The 26222-nt window shown below is 36.6% G+C and overlaps 1 protein-coding gene across 3 annotated transcripts in view; it reads right to left on the bottom strand.

Moving 5' to 3' along the window:
- Positions 1–7964: 7964 nt before the first annotated feature.
- Positions 7965–26222, bottom strand: part of LOC306875454 (TLE family member 5-like) — a 34440-nt gene continuing 16182 nt past the window's right edge. The window contains exons 3-8 of one of the 3 annotated variants that reach the window (XR_013784748.1): positions 23698–23761; positions 15739–15783; positions 12516–12578; positions 12131–12205; positions 10249–11247; positions 7966–9907 (exon numbers count right to left, since the gene is read on the bottom strand). Coding sequence is in view for 2 of the 3 variants with exons in the window: in XM_079426024.1 (XP_079282150.1) it covers positions 11017–11247; positions 12131–12205; positions 12516–12578; positions 15739–15783; positions 23698–23761 (478 nt within the window). In the remaining variant the exon portion in view is untranslated. Of the gene's footprint in view, positions 11248–12130; positions 12206–12515; positions 12579–15738; positions 15784–23697; positions 23762–26222 lie in introns of all 3 variants that reach the window. The other 2 variants (XM_079426025.1, XM_079426024.1) reach the window with 2 other exon arrangements.

Below are 26222 nucleotides of genomic sequence, written 5' to 3'. Positions count from 1 at the left end.
AGGCAAATCAAAATTACAAGAGCGTTCGACATCAGCCATTTAACGCACATTGTGAGGAAACTAAAGCTTGAATGCACTATACCACTGTGCAGCTGTAAAATGAAATTTCAGAACATAATGTTTCCTTAGTGTGGCAATTCAGTAGACTAACCCTTGAAAAGACGATGTGGTGGCAACGTTTGGGATTTCAGTCTGCTTATTACAAAGTAACCAAGTGACTGTGTGTTAACGATGAGTAAGTGCGATGCAAATTTTTCAATAATTAGCATATTCATATTGACAGTGAACTGCATGACAATTAAATGTAGGCTTCTTCAGTAGTGCAACAAAGTTGAAAAAGCTACCAATGCAGTGAAGATATTGTTTATTGTTTGCCTTCCTCTTTCTCGCCGGTTTATCATCAGTCAAGTCATTTTTCAAGTCTCTTTTTATCTGCCCCCCCCCCCCCCCCCCCCCATCACTCCATTTTTGTGACTTAAACACCCTTTCATGCCAGTGACCTGTTCTCCGCTGGGCCCTTGAGGGCCTTCTGACTGATATTCACACTAAATATTGTATGTAGAGAAACTTTGAGTGTAGGATTATAAAGCTCATTTGATATTCAGAGAGTTTGAGACGTCTGTTACAAACATTCACAAGCTGCACTGTTGATCGCGTGTGTCGCTTATACTCTCTCACGCACACTCATACCTGAATGTCAGGTAAGGAAATATCAAACGGGAAAAAAATAACCTCGGGCACTGCTTTTGACTGACTGCTATTATGAAATATGAAGGAATGGAAACTTCAAGTCAGGCTGCAAAAATACTAGACAGTTTCAGAGGAAATATTTTAAAGTAATTTCCCCTGAGATTCATAAATGTAACCGTGACTGTATATAATTACTGTTGCTGGGGATTTAAAGTACACAGATAAACAGTATGGCTTTATATTAAAGTCAATATGAAATAAAAAAACGACTAGATTTGCTTTCATTAAGCTGAAATGCATGCATTTTCTTCTTCACCTTTAATACACATTACTGGTTTTATTGTAATTAATTAGTGCATGTAAAATAAAAAAATAAAAACTTCATAATTTTTAATCAAAATGTGACTCTGAAACAATTTGCCTTGATATCACTTAATCTTGACAAATTACACATTAGAAAGGCCAAAGTCTTGAGATTTAACTTAGGCTTTGTTATAAATATTTCATGGTGTGTGCAGACCAAACGCAAAGCGAATATTCGCATCGCGTTATCACTTACTTGCAGGATGCAAATTGCATAATGCTCATTTTCTGATACAACCAGATTTGTCAAACTGGACGTGTGAATGAGCTCTTCGCTGATTGGTATGCGTGACAACGGGGTCATATGAATTTTTCTACTTGTGCGGAAGATGCGATTCGAGATGTAATCACATCTTTGCATTGACTTTTATGCAGTTTACTCGTGCAAATAATTAAATTCGTTTTGGTGTGCACATACCATTATAGTGACAATAATTTATCAATTTTTGTCAGGAGGTAGCCTATGCAAGTTTATGCCTTTAATTTCTTGTTTAATGGTTTTTCCTGGATGATAATGTACATTGGTTGCACCACACAACTGATTGAGCAGACAATTTTTTTTCAAAGATTTATAATATTCAATACTGACCTACACTTTGTGTACATCCAAGACATAAAGGGTGGTTAGCATGATTCAGTTTTCCCCTCTGTGGTACATGGTGTCTATAGCTTTATGTAAAGTGTACAAAACTGGCTACAAAACACGAGCAGAATGCCTCAACTTGGCCAAGCTCTGTGTCTTCACACACATTCCCACTCTAGGCCGCCTGTGACACAACCGCTCCAGCAGCATAAACAGACCACACAATAACCACATGCCATTCACCCAGCCACTGCTGTTTGGCAGCAGCCAAAAGTACAACCTCGTGGGAAACCGTTTGGACAGAGAGGCAGGGTTGAGGCATCCACTAGGGACTCATTCAGCCATGTAAGCCCCTCCCAACCTCATTACGCACTACACAAGTCATACATTTTTACATCGTAAAAGTCAATTTATCGTATAATTTTCACTAAAATAGCTAGTGCGGTTGCAGGGGATGGTGTGTACCATGGTGGTGCGCCATCCAGAATTGAGAATGGCTTTTAAATTGCAATTCAGAGAAAGTGACAGAAAAGGTGTAAGAACAGGCACAGAGAGCAGAGGTGAGAAAGAGTTGAAAAGTTGAAGCAGAGACAGAGGCAGATGGAAAGAACAATATGGGAAAGAGTGACGGATCAGGAGAGGAAGGGATGGATAGATTGACAGCGGACGACTGAGGGAGAAGGGCAATAGGGCACTTTTTTGCTGGTTGCCTGAGGTGTTTTCCTACTTCAGACGCCTGATTGATGGAGGAGGCGGTAAACGAATGAATAAAGAATGAGAATTTCAGATGAAAGCGTTCTTCAGGAATAACAAATTCTCCTCCGTCAACACATCCAAGACAGAGATAGTGACTGAGGAGAGAAAGCTCACTAACTGAAGTTTCCAGGATTTCATCCACAAATGAAAATTCTGACATTATGTCCTCATGCCTTTCCAAATCTTTCATAACTTACTTTCTTCTGTGGAACACAGTGCTGTGAACACAATGTTCACACTGCTATTGTTTATACACTGAGTGCAAACAGTAGAGATTGGCAAACTAACTAACTAACTAACTAACTAACACCTGGCCATTTACCCAGGAGGTTTGACAATCGAGATCCTAAATTAAAATAAAAATAACATGAAAGTCATTCAACCAACAAACTAGCCAACCAACTAATATATATCCATCCAGCACACGGAGTCAGTCAAGCTCCTAAAAGGATATAAATGTAAAATAAAAGCAGCCCAACTAACTATCCATCTATTCAGGACAAGGAGCAGTAAATACCATTAAAGAATGTAAAAGTATGAAAAAAGTAGTCCAATCTATTTAGGAAAAGGTGCAGTAAAGCTCCTAAATAACACAAAAGTATCATAAAAGTAGTTAACTATCAACTAACTAACATCAAAGGTGCAGTAAAGCTAATAAAATGACAAAAGTATCCTAAAAGTAGTCCAATTTACTAACCAACTATCTATCTAGAACAAAAGGCAGTAAAGCTCGTAAAATTACATGAAGATAGTTGACTACCAACTAATTAGCTAACCAACCAAAATCTATCCATCCATCCAGGATTAGTATCAGTAAAGGACATAAAAGTAGTCTAACTAACTAATTAACTAACTAACTTCTACCCATTCAGGACGAGGGGTAGTAAATTCCCTAAAAGACAGAAAAGTATAATAAAAGTATCTAACTAACTAGCCAACTAAATATATATCTAGGGCAAGGGGCAGTAAAGATTACATAAAAGTAGTTATCTACCAACTAACTAACTAACTAACCAAGCAAGCAAAATCTATACATCCATCCTGATAAGTGGCAGTTAAACTCCTAAAAGGATATAAGAGTAGTCCAACTAACCAACTGACTAACATATCCATTCAGGATGAGACTATCAAGCTTCTATTAGGACAGAAAAGTATCATAAAGGTCAACTAATTAACTAGCTAGCTAGCTAACTAATAACAAACATCTTAAAATACTCTAAACCAACCAACTAACATCTATCCATTCAGGATGAGGGGCAGTCTTGCTTCTGTTAGGTCTGAAAAATAGTTCAACTAACTACTATGCATTCATCCAAATAAAGTCTTTGATTTAATGAAAGCTCAATTCTGGCAGGTTACATCTGAGGTCTAATGTTGTATGAACTTATGAGAGGAACAGGGCTATACCGGGAAAGTTATGCTCCTAAGGGCTAGAGAGAGCTAGCATATTAGCATTACTGGACCAAAATTCAAGTATATTATATTATAGTATGACTTACCTTGAAACATTTCTACATGAAAAATGTTTGTGTACTTCTAAATATGCATCTTAGCAAAACCAAACCTAAAATAGTATTTACTTTACCAGTGCATTGTGGGAAAGATGTGAGCAACCAGGAATTCATTTGATTCCAGACCAGTATATTTTAAGGTCTCACTGCTCTTTGCAGCCTGATCCTATTGTTTAGAGTTTTTTTTTTGCAGAGATAAATGCTCTCAAGTCTCAGAGCTGTCGGCCAAGTAGTGCTTTCTATTTACAGGAGAGGTAGAATGAGAAAACGAGGAGTGGATGGATGAGAAAGAGAGAGATTAGAAAAACAGTCTGACAGTCCTTCTCTCCCATGGTTCAATTCTGCAAGCACTGAGTCGACGGAGAGAGAGAGAGAGATATTACAGGACAAGAGGGTAAAAAGAAAAATGAAGATTAAGATGAGTGCTCTGGCCATTGCCGGGAAGAATGAAGGGATGAAAAAAGAAAGACAGGGGGAAAAAGAACAATGTGATGATGAGTCTGGTGTAAGCCTGAAGGAATAGAACAAAGAGAACGAGACTGATGGAGAAATACAGAACAAGAGAGAGAAGGATTGACAGGCCGCATGAATAAACCAGAACAGCACAGAACTGAATGTGTCTCCATTATCAAGCAGTAAGACATACAGAGAGAGAGTGAGTCAATCATGATTAATCAACAGCCTCTTGTATTTTAATAATCACCCTTCCGCCCATCTCTCTTTCCACACTTGACACAGGAAACGGGCCGACATCAGCAGAAAATGTGAAGTGAGTCACTATACAGGCGAACCACATGAAACAGGTCAAGAACCTATCCATGTCATGCCAAAAATAAAAGGAATTACTAATGTAACATTGTTTTTTACTATTATTTTTAGATTTTACCCCAAAAAATGTAGAATCTATTTTTGGGTCCATTAGCACTGAAGTGTGCAATTTTTTCTGTGTTAACATTCTCTTAAGATTTAAGATAAATCCCCATTAACACACACACACACACACACACACACACACACACACACACACACACAAACATATATACATATCAGGGGTATTATAAATAAAACTGAAACTAAAATTAAAACCATGAAAAACATTTCTTTAAATAAAAACTAGTAAACTATTTTTTTTTAAATGTACTACAATAACTAAAACTGAAATAAAAAATCTAATAAAAACTACCAAAAATGACAAAAACACACAACAGAAATGTCCAAATAAAAATGGAAAACATAAAATCTGATTCAATATATTACAATATACATCCCTACTCTTACCCAAAACCTAAACTTAACTACCTTACTAATTATTAATAAGCAGCAAAATAGGAGTTTAGAGGAAAAAGTCATAGTTAATGGTTTGTTAATAGAGAGAATTGGACCTTAAAATAAAGTGTGACAATGTTTATATACAGTAAAGTTTTTCTGAATGACTTTAGTTTGATTGTTCTTTGATTTGGGGGTAAATGTAACCTGGAAATGTAATCAGTCTCAGTGAGGCTCACCCGTACGCTTGTAACTATTTTATATCGTGATCCATTTTAATCTTTAAAGCTGGCTTGATCTCATTCCGCTCGGTAAATTGATCACAACAGCTTTTAAGCATTAAACCATTGTGCTAAACGCGAGAAAGTGAAGCGAAATAAACAAAACCCTGCCTTTCTGACAGCCTTCTGACAGAAAATAGGGCACTTTCACATTTATTTAAGCGCTGGGCTCAGATCCAGAGAAATCCTGTGAGAGTTTGAGACAGAAAGAGAGCGAGCGAGAAAGAAAGAGCGAGAAAGAAAGAGAGAGAGAGAGAGAGAGAGAGAGAGAGAGAGAGAGAGAGAGAGCGAGAGAGAGAGAGAGAGAGAGAGAGAGAGAGAGAGAGAGAGAGAGAGCTGCCAGGCGCTCTGTGGCTTCCCAGCAGCAGCAAACACAGAGACAAGGGCAGACTGTCATTCAAAAACCACAATCACGAGGGAGCGTGTGAGAGTGTGCACCAGAGAGACGCGGAAAAAACCCACAGATCACACTGCCACATTTAGATATGATTGAGACGGTGGCTTATGAAACCAAATCAGGTTGAGCATTTCCAGCACCCTGATTAAAACATCATGATGTCTGGATTGCACAAACACGATTCCTAACAGGACGCAAAGCAATCCATCTGTTTCTGTAAATGAAACTGTAGACTGACATAGAAGCAAAGACTGTCATTTTTCAATTAACATAATCCAGAGGGGATTTCATCTGAAGTGTTAAAATGTCAAACATTTCACCTAGTGGATGTCACTTTAGTGAAACATCTGGTTATAGTCATCTCTCAGCGATGCTGATCAGTGCTATAATGACTCTACTGGCAATTAATTCTTTATTTATGGTGATGAAATTATGATACAAACCATTTAAACTCCTTTAAACTTGCTTGATGAATATACTGTTCTGAAATGGGGAAAAATAGCATTTAATGTTTATTTTAAGCATAAATATTTTGTTGTAATATTAACATATACATACATATATATATACACATATACACATATATATACACACATACACACATATATACACACACACATATACATATATATATATATATATATATATATATATACACGTGTGTGTGTGTGTATATATATGTGTATATGTATATATGTGTGTGTATATATATGTATATGTGTATATATGTGTGTGTGTGTATATATATGTATATGTGTATGTATATATATGTGTGTGTGTATATATGTGTATATATATGTGTGTGTATATATATATATATATATATATATATATATATATAGGCCACAGCTCTGCAGTTTAGCTCCAAATCACACCTGCTTGGAAGTTTCTAGTGATCCTGAAGAGCTTGATTAGCTGGATCAGGTGTGTTTGATTAGGGTTGGAGCTAAACTGTGCAGAGCTGTGGCCCTCCAGGAACTGAGTTTGAGACCATTGATGCATGGTTTGTTATGATAGGACAATATTTGGCCGAGATACAACTATTTGAAAATCTGGAATCTGAGGGTGCCAAAAAAATCAAAATACTGAGAAAATCGCTTTTAAAGTTGTCCAAATGAAGTTCTTTGCAATACATATTACTAATCAAAAATTAAGTTGAGATATTTACGGTAGGAAACTCACTAAATATCTTCATGGAACATTATCTTTACTTAATATCCTAATGACTTTTGGCATAAAAGAAAAATGGATAATTTTGCCCCATACAATGTATTTTTGGCTATTGCTACAAATATACCCCAGCGACTTAAGACTGCTTTTGTGCTCCAGGGTCACATACATACATATACATATATATATATATATATATACACACACATACAGGGTACCCCCAGGATCCTCCAAATTAAATTCAAGGCTTTTTAAGACCTTTTTAATACCATTTCAAATGAAATTCAATGCCAACTTCGTACCCATTCCGACAGAAGTATGAGGGGAAAATGTCAAATCTGTATAAATTTCGAACCCTAGAAAATAATTATGTACAAGTAGGCTACTTGAATTAAATAAAAGAGAGAACATTGTGTGGGAGCCCTGTATTTAAGGTAGCCCGTCGGGCAGGGGAGTGATACATTTTGGTAGCCCGACTGGAAAACGCAATAGCCCCGGGACGTCGGGCTAGCGATTTTGCGAGCCCTGCATAGTAACGGGTGCGCACGCTTTCGCGCTTTCTGCTATGACGTGGAGCGTGAGGTGCACTCAAAGTTACGCTGCATGAATTTATAATTAGCCTACATTAGTAACAGTTAATTTTGTTACGGTATGAACTTAATCCTAGGAGAGGAAAAAAAAAAGACCTTTGTAACGAAATTCAAGACTTTGTATACCAAATGCAAGGCTATTAAGGCCTTAATTTAAGATTATCAAATTTAAGACTTTTTCAATGCTTTTAAGACCCCGCGGGTACCCTGATATATATATATAGTTTTTATTTGTTTATTTGTATCAACAAGGCTGTTGGTAGATTCCAAACATTGTCAGAAAAATATTTCTTCAAAACTTCAAATGTTAATTCCCACACGCATACAAACAACAAAATAAAACCATTGACATGTTCTACATTGATTTGATTGATTTTATTTGTAAGGCACCAGAAGCATTTCCTTACTGCAGAAATTTCCATTTATGTATAGTAAATGTTTATGTACTTTGTTTTAATATGGAATGAAGCTATAACACAATTATTTTTGCACTGTAGGTTGTACAATATACATAAAATTAGGAGTTGAAAAACAAACAAAAAGACTTATAGCACAGAATGCTTACGATGCTTTTAACAAATGGCAAAAGGCAAGCAATGAATTCTGGGAGGAGACGGCTTTCAGGGGTTTAAGAAAGAAAGAAAGGGTCGACAACCTGTTCTCAAGTGCCTTATGAGTTAAGAGTCCTCTAAAACACAGACGTATCATTCAAGAAGACTGACACAAAAGCATCCATTTGTACATAAAGCTTTAGGTCTATGTATAACGTACACGTACAGTACACCTGCGGCCCACCTTTATAGCAAAACACTTCGCATTTGGCTAGATCTGATTCTGAACTCTTAACGCTTACGCAGCGACCACTACATTTCTGTCCTTGCTTTAAAATGAAAAATATCAACAGAATAGATTTGAGCATATGTAGCAAGCCACGAGGATAAATCCTGGCACTTCTTTCATAAGCACACTGGCAGAATCGTTTTCCAACAAAAAACGAGCAGATTTGTTTTGAAAGCACTACGATATCATCAAGTGGCCTTTCGTTGACATTTCTTATGTTGGCACTGTTTAATTTTGACATTTAATTGAAGAAAATGGTGCAAAGTCCCTTTAAGACACATTAGGAAGCAGCTATTGTCTACGTTATAGAAGGTGTCCATTAGAGCAACATTTGCTCCAATCAAATCTAAAGCATCCACAAAAAACCACAAACACAGACCTAAAAGAAAAAAAATGGTGAAAAGTCTGGTTTGTATATTCAGACTGTACCAAAATGAGAAAACCGAGAGGATAAAGTGTGATGTGTACTTTGGCATGAAAATGACTGAAATACTGCTATAGCTTGCAAGTCACTGTTTTAATACGAAAAAAATAAAAATAAAAATCTTTGAGCTTTTTCTTGACCCTTACTCCAGACTGAACACACGCTAGACAAATTATTTATTTTTGGGTGGGTCAAAAGAAGAGTATTTTATATATGTTTGCAAAAACCAACATTGGACACTAAAGTGACCCTGAGGGTGTTAGTGTGGACTTGCTATGGACTTACTGCCCCCTCTTGGTAGAATCACATACTACATAATACAACATGACACTGGGAGACCCAATATTCAAAACTGCAAATCTTAGCTTTTACCTTAAGACCACTTAAAAGTAACGCATTGTGCTAAAAATTTCTTTTTTTTTTCTTTGTTGGGAGGGCTTGTTGTAAATCATACTAATTATTTCACATACTTCCTGTTTCTGTAGTGCTATCAAAACAACGAATACAAATGTTTCAAGAAGGTGCTTCTCATTTCTCAAATACCTTATTCTCACAACTTGCCTTCTAAGGAAAACAATACGACTCGCACCATGTAGACAATCGACATTACTATAAAAAAAGACTGAAAAAATCTTTTAAACAGCATTCCTTTTCACTTGGTGAGCAGGTTAGCTAGCATCTCAGAGGATTCATCTAATATTCTCTGTCTAAGACAGCACAACAGCTTCCAAACACTTTAGAAATCAGGCAGACAGGTAGATAGATATACAGTACGCTGAAGGGCCTAGTACAAACGTTCTCTTCTTTCAATAATACTCAAGCAGTTTAAAGGGATAGTTCACTCTAAAATGGAAATTCTGTCACCTCACGTCCTTCCAAACCTGACTTTCTTACGTGAAACACAAAAGGAGACATTGAGGAATGTCCAAGCTGCTCTTTTCCATACAATGAAAGTGAATGGTGACCTATCAAGCAAAATTTCCAGTAAATAATAATTGAAATCTCTTAAGCATTTCACACAAACAGCTTCAGAACACTTGGAATATAGTATATGAGGGCATATGGGTTAGTTTTAGGAGCCTTTTATGGTGATTTTTGTTCTTGACTGCTTTGGACCCCATTCCGTTTTTATTGTATGGAAATGAGCAGCATGGACATTCTTCAAAACGTCTCTTTTTGTGTTTGTACACAAGAAATTAAGTTAAACAGGTTTACCCTGACATGAAGATCATTTACTCACCCTAAGGTCAAACCCTTTCAACTTTCCATATATGATTTTTGATTCTTTATTTGCTGATGTTGCTTTTTGGTCCTTACTGTACTATATTCCAAGTGTTCTGAAGCCGTTGCATGAGAATCTTAAGAAATTTAAGTTACTTGTTCGAAATTTTGCTTGATGGCTGTGGTAACCATTCGCTTTTATTTTATGGAAAGGAGCAGCATGAACATTCTTAAAAATATCTCCTTTTGTGTTCCACATAAGAATTTAAGTCAAACAGCTTTGGGACGACATAAAAATTAAACAAATCCTCATTTTAACTTGAACTGTCCCTTTAAAGGTAGAATAGATGCAATCCTTTAAACACTAAATGGATTATGCCGCGGCTAAGTTTTTAGATTCAAAGTTGCTTTTAGTCTCAGAGTTACTGCCTGGGGCCAAAGTGCTTTTGACTCAGTTATTGTAGATTGTAGCTTTAAAAGGTGAAAGATTTTAAGAGGAAGAGAGTGAGCGGTGGGGGGTTGGGGGGTGAGGGGTTGGGAACAAAGAGGAATTATTACTGAAGGGTCGATGGTCCATTAACGGTCACACCGTTTTGTAGACCATTTCCACAACGAGCATAAGAAATATACAATATATATATAGATATATACATATGCAGGCAAGAAATAGTGTAAATAAAATCAAATCAAGCATCCGTAACACAATAAAAAGGTGGATTGGTATAAATACATATAGAGAGCTGGTGGAATGAACCAGAACGAATGACATTAGGCAAGTGAACACAGTAGCAATTTAGAGGGTAGATAGAAAGATGGAAGGAGAGTGGAAAATAAAAAAGGTGAAAAAAAACAGGGGAACAAGTGCCTCTGCTCTACGTGGAGCTCTGGAGGATGATCGGATGAAGGAACGGGTTTGGCGGGCGACTAGTCGGACTTGTCTCCGTCTTCCTCACGGTGGCTTTCGGAGGTCTCGCGTGTGCTCTTATCCTCCTTGGCCAGCTGGGCCTGAGAGGCCAGGATGCTGGAGAGGGAGAAGAGGCCGGAGCTGGAGGTGACGGCGGAGAGGCCGGCCGGTTGGCTGAGGCCGAGAGGGAGAGGGGTCATGGGCAACGCCAGCCCCTGCAGCTGAGAGAGCTGGTGAGCCTGGAGCTGCTGCTACAAAACAGACACATACAGTGTTGTTACCTACATAATTTATTAGTACATAGTAACTTTCGGTTACACTTTATTTTAAGGTGCCCTTGTTACAGTGTAATTAATTAACTACATGTACTTACTATATGGTTAGGGTTTGTCTTAGGGTTACTTGCATGTAATTATGCATAATTTATTGTTATTATAATTGTAAGTACATGTAACGTGTAACAGTGACACCTTAAAATAAAGTGTTAACTTTTCATTACATTACTATAAAACATAGTTTCAGCTCTAAAGTATGACTGGATAAACAATGAAGCTGTAAACTTGCAAATTCTAGATTATAATAACAATAATATATATAGGCCCTAGTTATTTATTGAACATTGGTACTTTTTGAATTATATTGGTGCTATTTAATAAAAGCTGTTATTTGAGCATTTTCTGTTGTATTTAATCATATAAAATAATTAAATTGTATGGCTTCTCGTAACCTTATTCTATTCGTTATTTTATTTTAGAATTTCTGATATTTTATGGGTAGTACTACTTGTTTTTGCATTGTATTATATTTATTTTGCATTATTTTCAAATGTACAAAGCAAATGCTGAAAATGTTTTCACAATATAAATGTACAGTTTTTGTCATGCCAATAAAGCGTCAAATTGAAACTGAAATTTAAAAGAGACAGAATTAACAAATTTAAATAATACCATTTACCATTTTAATTACCATTAAACAATCCCTACAGCAACAATGCACAAAAAGTTAATAATGCATTTCTTTATAGATAATTAGACTGCCATCATCCAATGCAGATGCATTTCCATAAACATAGCCTACTGTATAAACCTGTGTATGAGCCACACACTCTCACACACACACACACACACACTTTACCCGTATGATGGAGTTCATCTCTGGTGGGGTGACCTGTTTGGCTCTCTCCATCGCCCCCAGAACCTGCTGCTGGTGCTGAAAAAGACACACAGACACACACACAAAAAAACCACAATCGCATCTTGTACAGTATGTTCCCACATTCACATTACTATCAGTATGCAAACATAATCATGCATTTATTCTATAAATACTTGCCCTCCAAACTAATGCACTGAACCCATAGATTTAATAGTGAAATCTTTACATCCCTAGCCTGTTCAAATCAGTTATGTATGCATAAATACACAATATCATGAATATGATGACAAATCAGACTAACTTTAAGATGAGGTGTAATGCTATAAACTACATGTTTAGGTAACGCTGCTATCTCTCTTTGTACCTCTTGAGACAGGTAAGGCAAGACTTGAGCACAGATCCCATTTAATCTCTTCACGATCTCCGCCTGCAGGGAGAAACAAACACACACACACTTCTGTTCTGCAAAGTCTTCCTTTTTAAAGTCATCACAAATCCGTACAGACGCTCAGTTGCAAAAATATAAACATACCTACTTGTCTAAGTACATAATGATATAATAGTAATTAATAATAGTAATAATGAATTATAAAAAAATAAAAGCTTATTATAAACATATTTAGTTCATTTATTTAACATATTAGCAACAATAAAAAGGACAAAGAAATGAAGAGAAAGCTCATATCAGGAAAACGTGATTTTTCAGAGTCCTAAAATATGCCTGCAAGAGCCTGAGGGGGAAAAAAAAAATGGAGAGAAACATGTAGTGGGACAAAGAGAGAGGCAACAATAACCTTGTTTCAATAGCCTGCCATGCTGACACTTCATACAGCATGCAGGAGAGAGAGAGCGAGACAGAAATGACTTCATACCAAACACTGGCATGCTTTATTCTTTGCATTCATGCCCTGTATTTCTGTCTCGCACACACTCTTCCGTGCCTGGCTGACTTTTTAAAAACATATTTCACCCGTGTCACATAAAGGGGCAGGGACTGATGAATTGTGCTCGTGAGACTGGCTGCAGCAGCGGCAATGGCGCGTGCCTAGATTTCCATGTGCAGTCTGTCAGTCTAACTAACTCTCTGCCATATACAGATCACACTATAGACATTACACGGTCATAAAGAGCAACACTTATTGCTGCATTCCACATTTTGTGGAAAATTAAGCAATTTCAATCACTTCATCATTCAAATATACTTGTTTATATATAAAGGGCATGTTTGTATTAATATATATATAAAATGTGTGTATAGAGTAGAACAGTTGATTAGGAACAGTAATATTATTATTACAATTTAAAATAAGTGTTTTGCATTTTACTGTTATAATATAATTTATTCCTGTGATCAAAGCGGAGTCTTCAGTGTCACATGATCCTTCAGAAATCATTCTAATATGCTGATTTAGTGCTCAAGCAACATTTGTTGATATTTTTTGTGGAAACCATGATAAAAATGTGTTGTTTTTTTTAAAGGATTCTCTGATGTATAGAAAAATATCAGAAGAACTGTTTACTTTAAAAAAATAAAATTGTATCTTTTGTTTAGTAAAGAATTTTGAGCTTTTTGTTTTTAGTAGTTTTATTTGATTTATTTTTAAAAATTTATTTAGGAAAGCTTATGAATAATTTTAACACATTACTGATTAAAGATATATAGGACTATATACTATATTGTTTCCAAGATTCTTTGATGAATAAAATAAATAAAGTGTGTGTATATATAAAAATACATATATTATTTACTATACATTTATTATGTTTATATACACAAATGAATGAATGAATAAATGTGTGTGTATGTGCACAAATATTTTTGCTAAAAATTAATACAATAAATATGTTCTTATTTACCTTAAAAAAAAGATAAAAAGTGATATGCCAAGCAAAAAGGCAAAACAGGTGAAAAAAAGATTACTTCCTATGGACTTAAATTTAATAAATATAAATATATATATATATATATATATATATACATACACACAATATATATACAGTTGCATGTTTATATTTAAGAAAAATATGTTATGTTTATGTTAAATATTTATATTAGTGCTGTCAATCGATTAAAAAAAATAACTAATTAATCGTACATTTTTTCTGAAAAAATTAATCCCACCTAACATTAAAGTTTTTAAATATACATTTATATTGCAATAATTTAACATTCAATCTTCAAATTAATGTACAAACAACATATTTTTAATATTTGTTTAATGGCGTCTTTTTTAATGACTGGAGGCCAATATCACTGATACCAATTAATACTGATTTCCCTATAAAAAAAAATAAAAAAATTCCCCTTAATATTTAACCATTGACTATAGCCATTAAACATTACATTATAATTAAGAGCCATCAATTTTAACATTAGACTTTAAAAATAACTTCTAATTTAAGTGAACTTAAAATAATCTTCACATAAACCCATTATAATAAACGTCATATTTATCTAACTGTGCCCCTCAGCAGAAATATACAGAAATTGAATAAAGTTATGAAACACTAAATTCTAAACTAAATACAGATAAATACTTACAACTATATAAAAAGTTATTGATTTCCTCTTTTTTCTTTTGTTCTTGATGAACAGACATCACAGCAGCTGGTTATTAGGTCATTTTGGCTGCTATTTCTTTAAGCGCTGCTGCTGCTGAACGTGACGCGGATCTGATATGCATAGTATTTTCTTTCAACTCTCATCACCTTTTCTGACCCATTTCAGTCTCTATGAATGAGCTGACGAGTTGAGACAGTGTTGGGCTGCTCCAGGACAGTTTTAAAAACCATTTAATTTGAGACATGTTCTTAACGTAACTCATATACAAGAGACTATTACATGCACGCATAGTTTTAGGGCAGCTTTAACTTCGGCTTTTTGGTAACTTCATGCCTTAACTGACCACGACATTGCATGAAAGTACTTTATTTCACGCTATAATAAGAATTGATACAAGCTATCAAAACGCGTCTGAAACGTCTCGGGATTGATGTGATCGTAAAGACGTTCTGCGACTGAATAAATGTACTTCATGTCAAGAAAAAACAGACAGAAACATTAACGGTGTTTTAAACTGAATTTTATAAATATAAATAAATATATACTGTATGTATGTGTATTTATATATACATAAATGAACAATACACATACATATATAATGTAAACAAAAACTTATTTTCGATGCGATTAATCATGATTAATCATTCGACAGCACTAATATTTTATATATATATATATATATATATTTATATAAAAAATACCACTTATATATTATATATAATACCACTAATATTATATATTTAGCATATACTTATATCATATTTTACTGTTTTTAGGACCAGTCAATCAAATATCCCAGCTATCATGGCCTAGAAAGTGTAGTCAAAAAGCTAGCCATGAATAAACCAATTTTCATGAATTGTTAAGGCATAGTTTGGTACCCAAATGACACTTCTGTGTAGAGCCAGTCCCAACTAAAGCACCAGCATTCAATAATGTTGAGCAAAAGTGATGAAGATGAAAATCTGAGCGTGTAAACTGCCTCTCGGGGATGTGTGCAATTCGTCAGATTAGACTAACTCACCTGCTTGTGCATTTCGATGTTAAGCCCATAGGACATCTCATAGTACTGCAAAAAAAAGAAATAAAGCAAGTCAGAAATGAACACGCTGCATAACAGCTCTAATACACAGAACTGAACATCTAGGACCTCAGCGTAACATGTGCGAGCGTACTGGTGCGTAGTACGTGCTAAATGTTAGTCATCCACACGTCTACACACAGCGCAACACAACCTCGGCCGCTAAACAAGAGCAGAGAGCATCAGTGATGGAGCCAGAGTTGGATCAGGGTCGACTCTGCCAAGCAGCAGTAGGTCCCTAAAGCAATTACCACCCACGCAAAGCGGACGCCCACCCTCCCCATCTTCCAGAGGGTGCGGACAGAGCGGGGCAACCCGATAGGCTATTAGAGGGAGGGAGTGCGCTCTGGCTGATGCACGTGAGAGCAACGCCGCACAGATTAAATGAGATTAAGCCGCTCGACGGAACAATTAGAGGCGGAATATCAGACGGCAACACAAGACCCAGGCCGGAGACAACAACGTTAGAGAGGAGGGGAGGGAGTATCATCGGGGGGGATGGAGGAGAAGAGAGAGCAGAGTATATAGACAAAAGAAAGAATGGCAGACAAGGTGGAAAAGGAAGAGATGGGGGTGGACGACTAGGGAGGAAGGAAGTCAAATCATACAAGATGGAGCCAGAAGCCTCATGACCAAATTTAAACTGATAGATTTTTGAGGCAAATGGATTTTGAATGCAGCTTCTTAAAAAAATGTACTTGCATTCTAGAAAAATAAGTTACGCAGTTACGGAAACTAAAATATTTACTGAAACATTTACTGAAGTGAAATTATATTATAACATAATATATTAATGTAATAGATATAAGAACTGCTAAGATGAAAAAAATAAACAAGTAAATAAAATTAACAAAATAATATATTATAATCTCATATTATATTAATATTATATATAAAAACTACCACATCAAGTCTGTCCTCCCCCCTCCCTGGACCCCTTCCAGTTTGCATATAGGTCCAACCGCTCGACCGATGATGCCATCACCACTGCCCTCTACCCAGCCCTCACACATCTGGAGAAAAAAAGACTCATATGTCAGGATGCTGTTCATAGATTTCAGTTCAGCATTCAACACAATCATCCCTCAACAGCTCACTCACAAACTGGCCCAGCTGGGGCTCAACACCTCTCTGTGCAACTGGCTGTTGGACTTCCTGACCGGGAGACCTCAAGCAGTACGGGTCGGCAGTAACACATCCAGCACCATCACACTGAACACTGGGGCCCCCCAAGGATGTGTGCTGAGCCCCCTCCTCTTCACTCTGCTGACCCACGACTGCACACCATCACACAACTCCAACATTTTCATTAAGTTTGCGGATGACACGACTGTGGTGGGTCTCATCAGCAACAGAGATGAGACAAACTACAGTAGCGCGATGAGCCACCTGGCCGGGTGGTGCAGTGACAACAATCTCTCTCTGAACGTGAAGACGACGAAGGAGATTGTTGTTGACTTCAGGAGAGTACACACTCAGCATGCCCCTCTGACCATCAACGGTGCGAATGTGGAGAGAGTGAGCAGCACCAAGTTCCTGGGTGTGCACATCACAGAGGACCTCTCCTGGACTAACAACACTGTAGCACTGGCCAAGAAAGCACAGCAGCGTCTCTACTTCCTCCGCAAACTCAGAAGAGCCAGAGCCCCGGCCCCCATCATGTGCACCTTCTACAGAGGCACCATCGAGAGCATCCTAACCAGCTGCATCACTGTGTGGTATGGCGCTTGCAACGCATCCTGCCACAAGTCACTTCAACGCATAGTGAGAGCAGCTGAGAAGATCGTTGGTGTCTCTCTCCCCTCCCTCCAGGACATCTACAGCACCCGTCTCACCCGCAGAGACCTCCGCATTGCAGGTGATCCCACCCACCCAACACACAGCTTCTTCAGTCTGCTGCCATCAGGGAGGAGACTGCGGAGTCTCCAGGCGAGGACCAGCAGACTGAAGGACAGCTTCATACATCAGGCTGTCAGGAAGCTGAACTCTCTCCCGTCCTTGCCCCCCCTCCCCTCTTTCACCCCCATTTAACACAGCAACACACTAGGAACTCTGACTCTGTGACCCCGACCCCCCCCCCACGATAAACAAACTGTGACCGGCACCTGTCACTTGTGCAGTATTGGCTGATCACTACCCATCCAACATTGACTGCAAATTACCTCTTCGGATAGTTTGACAAAAACTATCCGAACAGTCACTTTAACAGACTGATAAGCTCTTCTTGCACTACACTCATAACAAAACAAAACAAATCTGCACAGTTTTGTTTTTGTACATTCAACTGGTTTGCACTCCATCTATTCTGCCATGTGCCTTATGCACTTTATCTCTTTTTTTTATTTTTCTACAATGTCCTCAGACTGATAAGCTCTTTTGCACTACAAATATATCTACAGTGTTGTTTTTATTTAACTGGTTTTGCGCTCTATCTGCCAGGCGCCTTATGCCACTTTATCTATCTAATTCTTATTTTTTTCTACAATATCCTCATTTGTATATTTGTATAGTTGTATGTACATATGTTTAAACTGTATTTATCTGTATCTGAACGTGTTTAATGTTAACTGTATGCACCAAGGGTCTGAGAGTAACACAATTTCAATTCTCTGTATGTATGTGCTGTACATGTGGAAGAATTGACAATAAAGCAGACTTGACTAAGTTGTTTGTAAATAAATAAATAAAATAATAAGATATAACAAAAGAGCCACTAAATTGTAATAATGTAATATAATATAATATAATAAGAATTGCCAAATAGGAACTGCTAAGTAAAAATAAATAAATAACAATTTAATAATAATCTCAAAGTTGTTAATAAAAAAAAATTAAATAAAGCTGAAAGATAATACCACATAACAGACACTAAACTGAAAAAAAGCATAATATATAAATATAAAAACGATAAGTTGTTTGTAAATAAATAAATAAAGAATACATGTATAATAAGTAGAGATGCACCGATGAGACCGGATTTAGACAATTTTCCACTGCCGATTCCGAGCTGATCTGTTTTGACAACACACTTACGGCGACTGATAACGTATTTATGTCGTGGCAGATGAGGCTTGCGCAGCCTCATGAGTGAGTGAGAAACTCGTGCAGAAATCAAAACAAATGAGCGCAACAGCACTGACAGAAACTTAGAGACGCATACTGCGGTAGTAAAAAATAAGAAATTTATAATATTATTTAGGTACGCAACATTGCATGACCAAAATGTTTCAAACGATTGCAATGTGATTTTATACAATAGTAGTTCAATAAACAAGAAGTTAAAATTAAGTGATTTACATTTTAGACACAATATTGACTGTTTTGCTCAATTTCGTTGATGAAAATAGCTCCAATCAAAGCCACAGTAGAACTGTTTTGTGTCTCCGAGCAACACAGCGGTGTTTCGTTATTTTCCTTTAAAGGGGTGGTTGACTTTTTTCTAGGCTTGATTGTGTTTATGGGGTGCAGTATAACATGTGTTAATGCATTACTTTCATATAATTTACCTTTATTTCACACCGCTCTGTCCCTTGTCTGATAAACGAGCTGATCATTTCCCGCTTTTATGAAGCCCCTCCCTCGGAAATACGTGATTGGTTAGGTGCCCCAGTGTGTTGCGACTCGCTAAACCGCCAAGTGCGCATCTAAACGTCCCGCCCCTCACCTCAGCGGCATGTGCTTCGCTTGTATTGTAAACAATGGCGTCTATATTTCTTATCAATTTGAGCTTGATTGAGACGCATATGATATTAGTGAAGAGGATTGTGCAGAACCTGTGCAAGTACAGCTCTTAATGGTATGTTTGTTTGCTGTTGTCTCATACTTTTAGATACGCTATTTGTAAATGCTTCTGTTAGCTTAAAGCCTTAATACAGTACGGCAACCGCACACATGTACATAACGCTTCTCATAGCTATGTGAGAATAAGTGTATTCACTGAGCTGATGATCTGAATGAGAGAGAGAGAGAGAGAGAGAGAGATGCAGAGCAGGAGGACACGAGGAACAGGATTGAGAACTGCTGCTTTAGAACATTGATTTTGAAATTTGTGAATCCATTAGAATCGTTGAAGATGAATAGATGTTTACGTGCATCGCTAGTTTTCTCTTCCTCTTCTCTAAAGCAGCACAGCATGGCCTCGCCCCCTTCATTACATGTTCCCAGGGGGTGGGGTTTATCTGAGTTTGTGATGTACCGGACCCAGGAAGTAACTCGTTGTAGTCCCTACAAGCCGTTTTTGTAGGCATTAAACTGCTAGAATTTTAAAAGATATCTCCGTTTGCATTGAGCTTTCAGCGCTGCAACTTTGCACATATTGCAAAATGCAATAAATCCATTGAATCAATATAAAAGTTATTTTTCATATTGAAACTGTTGAAAATACACAAAGACAGCCTCTGAACTAGGTCAATACTAATCTTATATACAGGCACTGGACTAAAAATAGCCTACATTCAATCAGTCACCACCCCCAAAATTAATTCAACAGGTTATCTTGTTAATGCTTTAAATTAATTACAACAATAAAAGAAAATTTCATCATGAACAAGAACAACAACATCACATTAGACCAAAATGACATTTCCCTTACATTAAACTTCCAAACGTGCATTGATCTTTGCCATGTTATATTCATTTACTTGACTAGTGCTATACGCTGTATATAACAAAAACATTAATGGCATTAATAAAAACACTTAGCAAGCTTCGTGATATCGTGTTCATAATCAAATGCTTGTCAGTGATCTACGGCTCTGTGTATTAGGCTAAATGCCACTCCATCTGAAAGCACATGATGGAGATCACAGAACCGGCTTTACTGACAAGTTGCGCATGACAATCACATGCGATTTATCGTGCAGCCCTAATTTTTGTTTGTTTGTTGATCACAAAGTTAGTGATGTCAAACAATTAATTGCGATTAATAGCATCCAGAATAAGTTTTTGTTAAAATAATGTGCGTGTACTGTGTATATTTATGTCTATTTATTTATGTTTATACAATTAATCGTTTGACAGCACGAAATATAAGATAATAGGGGCTTTCGCACCGGAGGAACCTTTTAATGGTTGCTAGTAGAGCTGTCAAATTGGCTGAAAAACTAAATTCTAATGTTGTACTAAAATATTATCAATATTCAAATTAAATTTGAATTTAAAAGGCATAATTTCTGTTTGGGGGAAAAAAGCTTTTGGTTTCTTCAACAATTAGAAACAACAAGCATTGTGTAGCTTAATACTAAGGAGCGAAAACCAATCACAAAGAGTAGCCTACTTTTTTCATTTAAAAACATGAGATGCAGAAAAACCGCCATAAAGTCTCGAGACATGTTTTTTAAAAGTTGAACATTAATTTTGCATGGCTTTCTAAACATGCGGCTCTCTTGTGCAACGGTGATAGATGTCCCTACAGAAAATGCGATAATATGCATTGTATGTGAACGGCTTGGTTCCAGTTTTGAGGTAAACATTAGGGCTGTCCAAAAAAAAAAAAAAAAAACAATTTTGAATATTCGTAGAATTTAAACTATGGACTGTTGTACCACATTCCAATGCAAAAACGCTGCATTTGAATTTTAGATGTGCATCATGCAGCCTTATTTGTGGCACACAAGATGCGATGATGTAGGTGTCGTTGCATTTGAATGCTTTTTTTTTTAGCCTATCCAGTTGAACCCACTGGATACAGCGCTGCTAATTCAAAATATTGCGGAAAAAGAGAACATCAATGCGGAGATGTTGGTGTTTACCTCAAAACTGGAACCAAGCCATTCACACAGAACACATATCGCATTTTCTATAGGGACATCTATCACCGTTGCACTCGGGTCTCGCATAAGAGAGCTGCATGTTTAGAAAGCCATGTAAAATTAATGTTCAACTTGTAAAAAACGTCTCGAGAAAGTTACTTTTAAAAAGTAATTAATTACAGTTACCAATTACTTCATCAATATTGTATTTAAATTACTTTACTAATGACTCTGTCTGAAAAGTAACTTAGTTACTCAAGCCACTGCATTCAATTTTATCTTTAGACGGTACATTTAGATTTCAAATTCAATATTGATTTTAGAACTGTTGAAATTATTTACTGTATGTAACGCAAGTACTTTATAAGTAACTAATTAAATTACCTAAAAATGAACAGTAATCCCGGATAAATCATTTAATAAAGTAATTTTAACTTATTAACGCGTTACACTCAACACTGCTCCAGACTTTATGGCGGTTTTTCTGCACCCCACTGCATCTTATGTTTTTAAATGAAAAAAAGTAGGCTACTCTCTGCGATTGTTTAAGCAACGCAATTAATTATACATGGTTTATAAACATTATTTTAAACATTATGCACTTTTTTCAAAGATAAGTCTTGTTTTTTAATTGCTTTGAAGAAACGTGCAGGTAATATTGAGAACAATAGAAGCAATCAGACCATCAAGAGTGCAGCAGCATACAAGTGCCATGACAAGTCTCGGTTAGTCTAGCACAGTGCACGTCGCTAGTTTTTTTAAATAGAATAGGTAAGTGTTAGTAGTAGTTGGTCAGTTGCTGGCGAAAAAGATGTGTCTTTAGATGATTTTTGAAAATGGCTCTTGTAGCCTCAGGAGAGAAGCCAAAAGCTTTTTTCCCCCTAACAGAAATTATGCCTTTTAAATTCGAATAGAATTTGAATATTGATAATATTTTAGCACAAAATTCAAATTTAGTTTTTCAGCCAATTTGACAGCCCTAAACAACAACATCTCCACATTGACGTTCTCTTTTTCCGCAATATTTTGAATGAGCAGCACCACATCCAGTGGAGGCTAAAAAAAAAAAAAAAAAGCATTCAAATGCAACGACACCCACATCGTCATCGCATCTTGTGGCACATATAAGGCTGCATGACGCACATCTAAAATTCGAATGTTCGAAAATTCTAAAATTATCGAAATTCAATTTTTTTTTTGACAGCCCTAGTTTCTAGAACTACTGCCGAAAGTTCCCACTTTTTGTTCGCACCGCAGGAACTAGGAATGTATTTAGTTCTAAGATCTACTTCAGAGTAGGGTCTAAAACAGTTGTATAGGAACTATCAGTGACGCAGTGTACGCTGATTGACCAAACAAATACGAAACACCGGCTACCTGGCATATTTAAAAAACAGTGTCAAAATATTTACTCCACGAACATGGAAAAGTCAGATTTTCATACTCTTTCAGTTGCATAAATTGTGCGTTTACATTCCATCTCCGTTATCATGAAACCCACGACACAACACACACACACACAACAAAAACAGCTTTGACCATGGCGTCTGCCATTCACCGGTTGTTGGTTTGTAAATGCCGCAAATAAAGACGTCGCTGTCCGTCGCTTCAGGGTTCCTGCTGTCGGTGCGAATGCAACCATGAAAATGGCCGGAGGGAGAAATTGGTTCTCTAAGGAACAACCCTGCTGGCTAGTTCCTAGAACTACGTGGTGCGAAAGCGCCTAATATAATATTATACTAAACTGGAGAAAAAAAACCCAAAACAAATACAGGCATAAGAAGAACCACAAAGTTGTTTCTAAATAAGCAAATATACTATATATAGTAATAAAATATATAAAAGGACCACCAAATTTTAAGTAAATAAATAAACAAACAGTTAAGTAAAGAAAATATAACTTCCTTTAAGTCACTAGAGTACCAAGTGAGCAAAAAACAAAAAAACAGGTGCATGACGCCTCTGGGTGGACAGGAGGAACAGAATGGTAATAGAGCAGCAGAAAAGACAGTGCGGAGGCAGACAGAGAACAAGACACAATGGAATCAGACAGGTAAGGGCTAGGTTAGTTTCTTGCGGATGTGAATATGTTCCGGCACATCTAGCCTAAGGCACGTCCCTCTGGAGGAGAGTGCGTTCTGTGCAGACTTACCATGATATAATGACGTTGCATTTCTGACTTCTCACTGGCCAGCTTGTCACATTCGAGCTTCAGACTGGAGAGAGAAAAGAAAGACTGGTCATTGAAAAAAAAATGTAGACACTAGACATATATTATGCAACAGAGGCCGAAGACTTCAGAATGCTTCAGATATTTTTTTAAGATGTTGGACTTCTTCACATTCTATTCAGTAAATAGGGAGAAGAATTTAATGTTAATAAACTGGCTCTGAAAACAGCAAATAAGGGTCATTGATTTTGTAATTAGCCAATCAAAAAAAGCCATCTAGCCGTCAATCATTTTGCACGTTTGTTTGTTTTGTGATTTTTTCGGGCGGCACAGTTTGAAGAAAGTAAAATGGTGGACCTTAGCAAAATGGCAGAAAACGCTTACGGAACATTTACCCTGTCGATTAATTTTGTAATAAATCAACAAGGCTGTAAAAAGCACTCAGATAATACACTTGAGTAAAATATTTGTTCTGAATAAAAGTACAACTTTAAATTGTATTTGAGTGTTAAAATTTAAAACTACTGTACTAAATCAGCCACATTTAAGAATTAATAAATTGTAACATAAAATAAAATAAAAATAGGAAACAATTGTCAAATTTTTTTGTTTTATTTTAGAGAATATTTAATCTGTCAAATATTTGTGTGATAAAATTGGATAAAATTTAAGAGAACATTGGCAATTTAAATTGAGTGAAAAAAAAAAAAAATAATAATAATAATAATACTCCAGTACAGCAAGTAAAATTAATAGTATTTTACACCCCTGTAAATCAGGATCCAAAATGAGCCACATTTATGAATCGCTAAAATGCTACATAAAATAAAATGATAAAATAAAGTCAAATAATAAAATAAAATAATTTACCTGGAGAAATAAAAATGCTTAGAGAACATTTAATCGGTCAAATATTTGTGTGATATATTATTATATTTAAGAGAAAGTGTCAAGAATGGATTTTCATACAACGCTGACTGGAATCGAACCAGAATTTCCCATATGAGCACCACAGCTAATTGTGCCTTCAGCATATGTGCAAACCACTAGCCTTTCAAGCCGCATTATCTCTTTTGTTCCCAAAGAAAACAAAAACTTGATTATGCTTTTTCAGTATGTAGGAAAATCCAAAAAGAAGTTCCATATGGAAAAGAGCATCGGATGGGAAAACATCCAGTGAAAACGATCCAAGAAAAAGTCTGATCTATATATATTTTTTTTTAAAGTGCCACGACATACTAGAGGTTTTAGTTTTGTCGCCGTATGACAATCATTCTGTCTCTTCATACCTCTCCAGTCTGCTGCTTCCACTTTGATCCCAAAAAAGGGGGAAAAAACAGGCTGTTATGACTGTGTAACATATATTGGGGGTTGTCATGGTGACCATCCTCCCTGCTGCCAGGCTACCTGTGATTGGCCATGCTAGCAACTGATTGGCCGAGGCCTCCTGAAGGTTCCAAAGATGCTCTCGGAGAAAAAAAAAAAAAAAAACACGCCAAAAAAACAACACATTGATGGAGTTTTATTGCCGCTTCTTTCCGCCTCCAAATCGCTCCTGCTGTCATCCTTATTTTGATTTATGTATTCCCTGATCTATTTATGCATGTGTAGAAGGGAGCGACAGCTCGGCGAGGCTCTGGGGACCGCCTGCAGTACATTTCCTTTAAAAGGCTGAACGCAGCACCAAAAAAGCCCTTGTCTTTTGAATCTCAATTGAAGTCAATGGTGGTGACTCCATGCTCTGAATACATACACAGAAAAATGTAGGGCCTATTCTTTTGTGAACCAGGGTTAAATGAGGGTTTGCTCGTTGTCATGGGAATAGGGAGGGAAAAACATGTTGCCTTAAAGACAGCACAGTAGCAGCGTCTTTGTGTCTTTAAAAGAGTCTTCCGTCTCCGTCTACAGGAGTCAAGGCATCAGACGGATCGGATCACAGTAGCTGCTCCATGTTAATCGGCAAGGGAATGAGGCACTAGGCGAAGCTTGTTAGAAGAAAAAAAAATGCTTGCTAATAGTGAGTTTAGTCACAATGGTTTGTAGAGGACCTCCTTAAAGAAACAGTTAAAAAAAATAAATGTGGTTATGAACTCATATGGCTGTCTTTCTTCTGTGGAACACAAAATGAAAATGTTTGATAATGTGCTGGTTGCTCTTTTATAGTGTAGTCTGATTCAAGAGAAAATGACTTATGAAACGGTTCTTTTAACGGATCGCACAAGAAAACTCACAAGTCCGAATCAATCTGATGATTCTGATTAACAATTTGACTTACTAAATCACGAGTCATTACTTTCGGATGTGTAACTTTCTGGTTGCTCTTTTCTACTATAGTCGGATTCAAGAACACATGAGTTTTATTGAATCACACAAAGAGACTCATGAGTTATGGGTTAGAATTCATCTGGTGATTCGTTCACAGAATGAACTCACTGAATCAGAGTAGTAACTGAATTCTCATCTAACTCACTGCATCACGAGTCATTACTTTCCGACTTTTCCAAATG

The sequence above is a fragment of the Barbus barbus genome (genome assembly GCF_936440315.1).
Source record: "Barbus barbus genome assembly, chromosome: 9".
Classification (NCBI taxonomy): Eukaryota; Metazoa; Chordata; class Actinopteri; order Cypriniformes; family Cyprinidae; genus Barbus; species Barbus barbus.
This window is presented reverse-complemented; position numbering and strand designations above follow the sequence as displayed.